We start from the raw sequence: 10,062 nt of genomic DNA on the forward strand, positions 1-10,062 counted from the left end.
CCCCTGCCAGTGGCCGTGGCCAGTCTTGGCTCCAGTTTTGGTGTTTGAAGCAACTGGGTCCATCTCACCAGCATGTGGACCCCTTGCTCTGCGTTACAGCAAGTATCTGTTATTGCTGCAGGGTGTTCCCTGGTTTCCCTGAGGCATTTCCAGGTCCTTTTATGCTCTTCCGTGCTTGTCTTTGTTTTGCAGCTTTATGCTGTGTTTTATGAGTGCGTTGGCTGTAAACAGCAGATGTATTTGAAATGTGCTGGAGCCAAATCTGCCAGGTGCTACACAGAGAATAGGAAATGCACACACCTCCGTGGCTTATTCTGCAATGTAGAAAGTAGCTTGGAGTTTCCCTTTGTGGTGTTCAGCCATACAAATACCCACGGTGAGGGAAGAGCAGATTGCAGGTCTCAGACAATGGGATATGGCTTCACCATGATCGGGATTGCAATGGCTCTGCTCTGGTTCCCTGCTGCCTTGGGACCAGTCAGCTTGTAAATTGTCACTTCCGTGTTTTTCATGAGCTTTTGCATCCCCAGGGACCGGAGATGAGAGGTGGCACGAAGACGGCCACGCCGCGGTCTGGAGCCGGGCAGGCTCAGAGGAACTCGACCAATGCCACGCGCATCCCAGCAAAGACGCCCACGGCCCCCAAGACACCTCCCAGCTCCGGTAAGCGATGGTGAGAGCGGTGTGCTGCTGCCTTCCCGTGGTGTCTCTGACTCCAGAGGCTCTGCTTTGGGGGTGCTCCCAGTCAATAATGTGAGGGGGAGTGAAAAAATTAGCCCCAGTGCAGGCACTAAGCAGGGGCACGGGTGGCAGGTTGAGGTCTGCGTGGTGATTCCGAGCTGCTCAGCCTTGTCACTGGGCTGTGGGTGCCGAGCTAGGAACGATTCCTCTGAAGCGAGCCTTTCTGCGTGCTGCTTTATCTGCTCTGTTCATGGAGTTGCCAATGTGTAAGAGAGGGCAGTTGCTTTATCCCTCTGGGATTTCCTCCAGTTTGGAAGATTTAGGCAGCTCCATTTTTTTAATCCATCTATTCCTTTTTTCTTGACAATATTTCACAAAGACCAGGGGCAAGAGGATCAAATCTTCGATTGCAGAAATGGAGATTAGCCCATTATTCTCAGAGAAGAAAACCCCAGAAAGCATCAGGTGTTGGGAATTTCCATTACAATGGTGCATTTCACTGAATATATATATTTCATACTTAACCAGAGCTCCATAAAACCTTCAGTTAATTAAATTTCCAGCTTTATTATGTTTAAGCATCTTTCTAATTTATTAAACAGGCAGAAAGGAGCAGAAAAAACCACCTCCTGCAGCAGCAAAGTCTGAGAAAGGTGATGTTTCAGGATTTTCCTTTTTTCTTCCATTTCTTTTCAGACTGGGGACAGTTCTAAGCTGCTCAGTGATCAGCCTTATTTAATTACAGAAAAAAATTTGTAAAAATGCTTCCAAATTTCTAATAGAAAATGGTTTTGTTTGAATGGCTTTTGTCTGTAATTCATCATGCGTGCTAATGTCACGCTTGGGTGGGGAATCTCACCAATGATCCAGACAATAAGGCCATCTTCCTTCTGAGATACTACAGAATTGCCTTTAGCCGCAGTTTTCACTTCAAAATGAAGTAGAAGGAAGTGCATCCATCTCCCCTTTGCCGATGGGCTGCACGAGGGGTAGCGGGTGGGCGCTGGGACTGGGCAGATCAGCCCCATAAAGACAGGCAGTGTGTGGGGAGGGGGCTGCGGACCTAGATTGCTTATCCCCTGCTTGCCTTCCTTTGTCTGCAAACTTCAGGTGAGCAGCCAAAGTCTGGAGACAGAAGCGGTTACAGCAGTCCCGGCTCCCCCGGGACTCCAGGCAGCCGTTCCCGCCCTCCCTCTCTGCCCCCACCCCACCAGCCAGGGAGCCCAAGAAGGTGGCAGTGGTTCGCACACCACCCAAATCTCCTGCTTCTGCCAAGAGCCGCATCCAGCCGTCAGCCGCACCCATGCCTGATCTGAAAAATGTCAAGTCCAAAATCGGCTCAACCGAAAACCTGAAGCACCAGCCCGGAGGTGGCAAGGTAAATGTGGGCTCTGCTTTCCAGGGGGCTGTTCGTAGGGACAGCGGGTGCTTGACGCTGCATGTGGGAGAGGAGAGCCCTCCCTGGAGCAGCAGCAGCCCGACTGGGGCCAGAGGTACGGCAGTGGGCAGCCATGCTTCAGCTGATCTCCTGCCTGAGTGTGATTTTGGAGGTTTTTTGGGCTGTTTGGGTTGGGTGCTTGTCCTGAAATGGCTTGCCTGGCTTAGCGTGGTACAGCTGTCCTGCAGAGGACTGCAGAGAGCTTGTGATGTGGCTTTCATGGGGCGGCATGTCAACATATGGACTGGCTGCCAGGGGAATGACATTCCCTCGCGGTGCCCAGTTAGGGAGAGCAATCTGTGACCTACAGCCCTAAGGAGTCACAAGACACAGGGTTGCGTTTCGGAGTCCTGTACTGGGTGATCCGGAGCAGTCCCTTCAACGCTGCCTCCATTTCTTCATTAGCGAACAGGCAGGATGGGCTCCTCCATGTGAGGGTCCCAGGCTTGATGCATTTTTCAGAACATTGTGATTTTGGATCCAACCCTTGGCAAGGTTTTGGATTGCCTTTGCGATCAGGCACTGTCTTGCCATGTGATGCAGTGTGCCATGGCCAGAACCGGTGGCACTATGATCCTTTCAACCGCTGCTACTTTTCACTCCCAGAGAGGTTGTTTCACGAGCAGCAAAGTAAACTCCGTGCTCCAAGAGCTTGGGAACCAGGGTCTCATTTTGCAAGCCCAGCGGAGTCTGGGTGAGGGAGTGGTGTGAGCTAACTCATCCCTGCAGCCCCACGAGCTGCAGGGTGCGGTTCCATGGCTCCAGCTGCGCAGTCGGCTGCTCAGCACCCCTCCAGACCTCTCTGCGTTGCTCCGTTGCACTGTGTGGGTGTGTTCTGAGGCTTTTATAAAATCTTCCTTTCCGCATGGGTAGAGACTTGAAAGCACGTTTTCTCTGACTGGTGACGGCCCGGTGGCTCTTGTACAGATGTTAAATGACAGAACTGCACATCTGGAGTCAGGAGTCCCCCTGTGCTTGTGCTTGCCTGCCCCGGGGTGAGGAACACTGCCTGGCAGACCTTGCTCTGCGGCTGCTCGTGCAACACAGCCATGACAAATCTTCCCTGAGTGTGGCGCATGCCATTTTGTGTGATCTGTGGCTCCAAATGTTTGACTTTGCCATGGCAGGAGGCTTTGAGATGGCCTCTCTTCACCATCTCAAATAGCAGCATGCTTTCCCATTTCCTGATGTGCCTTTCTTGCCGTGGCTGGTGATTTACTGGATAACGCATGTTTTACTCTGTACTACGGTCCGGGGGGTGGCTCTGGAGCCTGGGCAGGGCTACTCTGGCCACTGGTCCTGAGCAGAGCAGCCTGTGTCCTTCCAGCCGCTCGTGTCCCGGGGCCGCAGCCCTCCTGCCCACTTAGCACAAGGCATAAGGTTTTCCTGCTGCCCCCGCAAAACACTGCTCTTCAGGGATTTTAGAAGGAAACTTTCCATTTACTGTAAATTGGTTAAATTGTTTGCTTGTTCTTTTTAATCCAGCTTTTACAAGGTTTTTTTCTCTGTCAGCTTCTCTCTCAGGCAACATTGTTGTTTATTGTTGTGACTGAAGAGTAAGAACAGCTGAATTTGGGACAATTCATTGCTGTTTGCAGGGGAGAATGGCTGGATGCTCTGTTGGGGATTTTGTGGGGCACAAAGCTGCTCTTAGCAGATCGGTTGCAGCTGGGGCAGAAGGGGCTGATCCAAAGAGTTTGATGTGGCCAGAAGATGAGTCTGGAGCCTGTTCTCGGTGCAGATTTTAGACCCCCAGCGTAGGGAAGCAAAAGTACCTGGAGCGCACACACCAGGAGTCAGCCAGGCCAGGTCTCTTCCAGTATTTCCGCATTGTCTGAGTGCTTTTGCTGTTGCTGGATCACCGAGTACAGCTCTGGCAAAGCCTGGTCTCACAGAACTGGATCCTGATTTGGAGGCTTAGTTGATGTGAACTTGGAAAATTATGCTGAGAGGCATGTGTTGGCCTTGGTGCTTCTTGTGCACCAAGTGAGGAGTAGCAGCAGCAGGCTGGGGACATGCTGAAATGGAGGGTGAGGTCGCCTGGTCAGCCAGCTTCGGGGATGTTGTCGTCCAGGGATCCAGGGACTGCATGTGCAGTGCGATGTGACGCTGCTCTCTCTTGCTGTGTCTCTCCCTCTTATGAGGGTTGTACTTCAGCCACGCTTTCTCCTGGGGGAGCACAGGCCGGTGTGCCTGCTGGGTTTTACCTGCATTTACCTCTGGTTTGTACTAGAATAGGTTGTAAAACCACTTGGGTTTGTGTCGGGGAAGGAGCAGGAGCTATCTTTGTCTTTGCTTTGTCTGGAATAGCTGCTCCTGTGCATGGGGTCACTCCAGCGTAGCTGCCCTTACAACACCAGATGGGGAAAACGAGCCCTCAATGGAAACAGCTTCATCAGGACAGAAATCTGTGTGTGGCAGAGAGGGCAGGCGAGCTTTGGGACTGGAGGGTGCAGTTGGCGTGGGGTGTTTCCCCCCGTGGCCCCGAGCCGTTTCCAGCCTCTCTCCCACCCGAGGTGGTGTTAAGAATATTCAACAGAGCAGCTGCCTTGGGGTTGGTCTGTGGTGCCCCTTTATCTCATCCGTACAGGAGCTGAGCAGACTGCATCCCTGGCAGCGTTTGCTTTTTCTCTCTGTAACTGTAGAGGGAGTTTGAGCCCTGCACAGCGCAGCGCTCAGGCGGCCTCTCCCACACCATGCTGGACACACCGGCCGGCTGCCCTGGCCAACTGCACCCGTTTGCCCAGTTTGCTGAAGCTGCTGAAATGTGAAGCCGCCTATCTCTGTCCTGGAGAGGGGGCATGCTGCCCGGCAGGGGAGATGGGGCTGAGCTGGCATTTTCCTCTCGGCTCCATCTTCCTCCTTCCGCTGGCTCTGCAGAAGCCAAGTCTCAGACCGCTTGTGCCTTCCAGCCTGTTTGCTGCCCAGTTTGTTCAGGGAAAGAAAACCGGGTGAGCTGGCTCTTTTCAAGTGTTTCTGGCCTGGAAACCAGGGCTGCCATGCAAGCCAGACTTACCCAGTCTCTAGTGGTAACCTGCCCACCTCCATCTTCAGTTTCCAGCCCATGTGTAGATGAATCTGAGCAGCAAGCCCGAGATTCTCCTTTGCTCTTGGCACTAGAAGGCAGGTTCCTGGTTTTAGTGATAAAACGCATGGTCAGGTTGCAGATGGTCATGTTGTTTCTCACGCTCTTTTCTGGCTACCAAAGGTGCAGATTATTAATAAGAAGCTGGACTTTAGCAGCGTTCAATCCAAGTGTGGCTCAAAGGATAATATCAAACACATCCCAGGAGGAGGCAGTGTGAGTACCTTCACACTTTCAATGCACTATCATAGTTCTTATTATAATAAGTGGCATGTTGTGTACACTAAACCACCAATGCTATCTGCAGCGACCCTGCCGTCAGATAGCTATTGGTGACGTGCAATGACTCTTTTCTGGCTACCAAAGGTGCAGATTGTTAATAAGAAGTTGGACTTTAGCAGCGTTCAATCCAGGTGTGGCTCAAAGGATAATATCAAACACATCCCGGGAGGAGGCAGTGTGAGTACCTTCACACTTTGAATGCACTGTAATAATCCTTCTTTTCGGTGGCATGCTGTATACACTAAATCGCCGATGCTATCTGCAGCGACCCTGCCGTCAGATAGCGATTGGCGACGTGCTGTTGTTTAACCCCATTAACCCAAATGACATGGTTAGATGAATCCTAACAAGTCCTGTACATGCCTGACATGGACAGAGCTAACTGACCCTTGTTGAAACCATGTCTGTAACAAAACATCCTGTTAACCCGAAGGTTTTACGCTACCTGGAAGGCTGAGTGCCTCACTGTCTGCAGGACGGGCGGCCTCTAGCAGACAGTGACGCAGTTGCTGATGCAGTAGGTGGGTAGATTTACAAGCAAACGCAGTCCTCGTTGCTTAATGTACTGCGAAATTGCACATGAGTCTGCAGAACATGTGAAAGAAAGCGCAGGTTCCTGCCCGTTCCCATCAGGCAAGTATGATCCATGCAAATGTTAAGCTTCTCCTGTCTAATGAATGAGTCTGGAGCATGTTAGGCAGTGCCCATGGAGGCTGAGCCTAAAGTAATAATGAATTAATTGATTTGAACCCTGGTATTTCCAGACATTCCCAGACAAATAGCTGGACTCAGCTTTCAGTTGCTGTGCCAGAAACCTGGAGAAACTCCACAGAGGTTGGGGGATTTACATCAGTCTCTCTGGAGACAGAGTTTGGGTCCAGGAAGGATGATGGACCAAGTAAGGAGCATCACTGAGAACCCCAGACATCTGAGGAAGCTCTCTGGTGCCTCTCAGGTGTTCCCAATGGATTTTCTTTGTGCTGTTTCTGATCTCTGTGGATGTCCTCCCTGAAAAACTGAGCATTGCAGAGGGCTTGGCACATACACATTGGTACATAACCGGGTTTCCAACCTCCATCTTTAATTTGATGCCATTCTGCATTTATTTAATGGGCCAGAGGAGCTGCTTCGTGGAGGTCAGACCTCTGTGAAGCAGGTTCCATGGCTGTTCTTCTCTTTCTTACCCCAGGGTCCTGCACTGGCTGGACTGCCTGGTGCACGGTGGACCACTTGTTACGCCAGGAGTTAGTGTTCGTCAGAAATCGTCTGTGCTGTGGCTGGTAATTAGCTTCAGCACAGTGTGGTGAGCTCATCCTTTTCTCCACTGAGAACTCACACCACCGGCAAGCGTTCGCAGCTGCAGTGGGTTAAGAATTATCTAGATTTTTGGCTGGAGGTTGTCATCCCTCCCCAGGCTCTGCCAGCAGTGAAAATTGTGTGCTCGCTGCCTGGCTGCGTTGACACAGAAAGCAGCAGCCTAGCTTTGCGTGCGGGCGCTTGGAGCAAAGCCACGTGCTGACGTGGCCGGAGCGTGGCTGTACAGGCTGTCCTGGCCGCGGAGCTGTGCCTTGGAGCTCCTCCGATGGAGGGGCAACAAAAGACCACCGCAATTCGATGGCCTTTATCCTCCATGACGCTGTCGCAGCGGCTGCCTGCCCAGCCATTGCTGTTTCAAGAGGAATGAACTGTTCCTACAGGAACCTGGGGTTGGCACCTTTTTTTTTTTTTTCTTCTTTAAGCCAGTGGATGCTCTGACAAAGGCGATGCATTAGGCAAAAGTTGACCTAAGCATTGCTGATGTGGAGAGGTGGAATCCCCAGGTCTCTGGCACTGGTTTCACAGTCAAGCAACTCTGTGCCCCTTTTCCTTTCTTGCTAACATAGGGAGGACCCTTCACTGCTCCCCAGCAGGATGGGAAGGGTTAATGGAGTCTTGTCTGCCAGAAAAAAAAAAAAGGAACTGGAACAAGAGCAGAAAGTGTTTCAGTTGCCAGTTGCTTGCTCTGGAGAGGGGAGGTGCTTCAGTCCCAGGTCCCAGAGGTGCCCGAATTCCTCATAGCCCCTTAGGGTCATGGCTGGGATCAGAGGGGTGCCAGCTGTCCTTTTGGGGTCCGTTTCCTCCCTTCCGACTGAATCTCGCTCTCCTCCAGTCCAGCACATTAATTGTGTGATCTTTCCCCAATGCTGTCTTTGTGTCTATGCTGCGATGTGCCCCAGGGTTGCTGTTCTCCCCTCTCTCTGTCTCCAGTCTCTGTCAAATGTGCCTTTTTGTGTGCGTGAGCATCGGGAACAAGCTCTGTGCTGGTGGGACGGTGACACCGAGCCTCTGTTCCCCCTCCTTTTCCCGGCTGCATGATGGAGGGGGAGTGTTCCTCAGTTGGAGCACACAGCCACGGTCCAACACCTAGCTCGGAGGGCGATGGGGCCAACTGACGGATGCGCCTTCACCCCGGGGCGTTTGAGTCAGCACAGGGCGCTCGGGGCGATGCAGAGCAGTGACTAAGGCTTCCGGCCAGGTTGGTCCAGAGGCTGCCTGGCTGCTTGGAGGAGTTGGCTCCTCTGCAAAGGTCCCTTTGGTGCTGGCACATCCTTCCTGAGATTTGGGAGAGCAGCACGCCCGCATACGTGAAATCCAGGCTGGTACTGGGAGCCAGACACTTCCCAGTGAGTAGGAACCAACCTCGAGGTGGGGATGATCCGCTTTCTCCTGCACAGCCCCACTAACTACAGCAACAGCTGATTTACACACAGGTGTGAGTCCAAAGCCAGGCTCCAAGGTAACTCCTGGGGGTACGGGGATGTTTTCTCACCCCCCTGTCTCCTGGTGTCACTGGTGTGTCCGTGCTGTGGTTTGCTGTCCCTGACACGCCTGACGGTCCCAGACCTCTCCAGTTGTTGGTGTTTTCCAGTGTGGTGTTTAACCGCTAACGTAACCACTAAACAGCTCCCTGTTAACCGCTCCTCGTGTGTGCGTCTCGTGTAACCCGGTTGTCCGTGCGCAAGAGGCCGCCGGCCCCACGCACGCCACAGCGCCGTGGCCGGTCTTTGAACGGGGCAGTTTGAGTGGAATTGCTGGAGCCCGTGTTCAGAGACGTAATGGGTAAAACAAATCTAAAAAAAAAAGCATAATATAATGAAATATTGTTGTGGTTCAGTATATTATAATTGCCATGTTAATTTATGTTATGTGAACTCCTACCAGATATTTAGACTTTGCTTTGCTTTTTTTTTTTTTTTTTGAGCCTTGTTTTTGTTACAGCATTTTTCAGAAATGCATATTTTGGTCACTCTTTCAAAAGTTCTGTGCACATTGATCATTTCTGTTCTTTCAGTTTTTGTGGACATAAGCTTTATGTTTTACACCAGAAAAGGTATTTATTTTTTTACATTTTCTCTCTGGTATATCTCCTCCTTTTGGATGATGTGTATGCAAATCTTAATTACCACTCCACTTTCTCTCTCACTTAAGCACTTTAAAGTTGCCTCTACTTCCCCCCTCTGTGGAGAGGTGATCTCGTGCATGCTGACATGTTAAGAGAGGCTCCTGCACACGGGCATTAATGATCTCCCGTTTCTGATGACAGTTTCTTTTGTATTATTAATCTCGCTGGGGTTTAAGCTGTCCTTTCCCTTGATCAGGTGCCGGTGTGTGTTGTGCCTCCCCCTCCCCAGGCTGCCCGTGGTGGCCATCGCCTCATTGCCTTTTCCTTTCTCCTGCGGACAGGTTCAAATCGTTTACAAGCCAGTCGACCTGAGCCACGTGACATCCAAATGTGGTTCCCTGGGCAACATCCATCACAAACCAGGTACCCTTCGACTCCGCAGCATCCGGCAGTCGGGTGCTGGTCCTTGGGAGCTGCGTGGGGTGCATCTGGAGATGGGGAGAGGGTTGGGATGGTGCAGGGAGAGGGGGGAGGCAGGGGGAACGGTGACCGGAGCGTGAGAGTGAGCCCTGGGGTGCTGGACGCTGCTCCCAGCTCCGTCACTGCCAGACCCTCTCCCGTCTGCCTGCTGCTTGGTAGTAGGGGAGGGATCTGGTGTGATCCAGGGACACCCATGTCTGTGCCACCACGTCACTGTAAATGGGACGTATTTAGAAATAAATAGAGAGGTCTGATGTAAGGTGAGCTCCCTGCCCTTGGTTCTGTGAAACGCTGGGATGTCTGGCAGCTCTGCACAGTGTCCTTTGGAAAGTCTCTCTACCCTGGTTCCCATTTGCACTGACTCCTGGGTTTTCCAGATCACCATGGGATCCTTTTTGCTGCTGCTTTCCTGGTCCTCACCCTCTGCTGAGCTCGAAGCCCCCGCAGAGCAGCAGCTCACATCTCAGCAGTTTCTCTCCAGCCTGCCCTGGCTGGCACAGGAGCTAACTAACCCAGCTCATGCTTTTCTCTTCCAGGCGGTGGCCAGGTGGAGGTGAAATCTGAGAAACTGGACTTCAAAGATAAGGTGCAATCGAAAATTGGGTCCTTAGATAACATCAGCCACGTCCCTGGAGGAGGAAATAAAAAGGTAAAGGGGCACTGGGTCAAGAGCAGGCATGCTGTTCTGCTGCAAGCCTCTGTCTGTCCTGCGAG

At 52.0% G+C, this 10,062-nt stretch overlaps 1 protein-coding gene across 1 annotated transcript in view; it reads left to right on the forward strand.

Moving 5' to 3' along the window:
- LOC104465736 (microtubule-associated protein tau-like) overlaps nucleotides 1-10,062 on the forward strand; it is a gene marked incomplete at both ends in the record, with an annotated part of 25,542 nt that overhangs the window by 12,812 nt on the left and 2,668 nt on the right. The window contains 8 exon segments of the mRNA XM_010078902.1: nucleotides 531-663; nucleotides 1,284-1,334; nucleotides 1,792-1,880; nucleotides 1,883-2,059; nucleotides 5,328-5,420; nucleotides 5,571-5,663; nucleotides 9,210-9,291; nucleotides 9,885-9,997. Coding sequence (XP_010077204.1) covers nucleotides 531-663; nucleotides 1,284-1,334; nucleotides 1,792-1,880; nucleotides 1,883-2,059; nucleotides 5,328-5,420; nucleotides 5,571-5,663; nucleotides 9,210-9,291; nucleotides 9,885-9,997 — 831 coding nt within the window.

The sequence above is a fragment of the Pterocles gutturalis genome, unplaced genomic scaffold (assembly GCF_000699245.1).
Source record: "Pterocles gutturalis isolate BGI_N339 unplaced genomic scaffold, ASM69924v1 scaffold22913, whole genome shotgun sequence".
NCBI lineage: Eukaryota > Metazoa > Chordata > Aves > Pterocliformes > Pteroclidae > Pterocles > Pterocles gutturalis.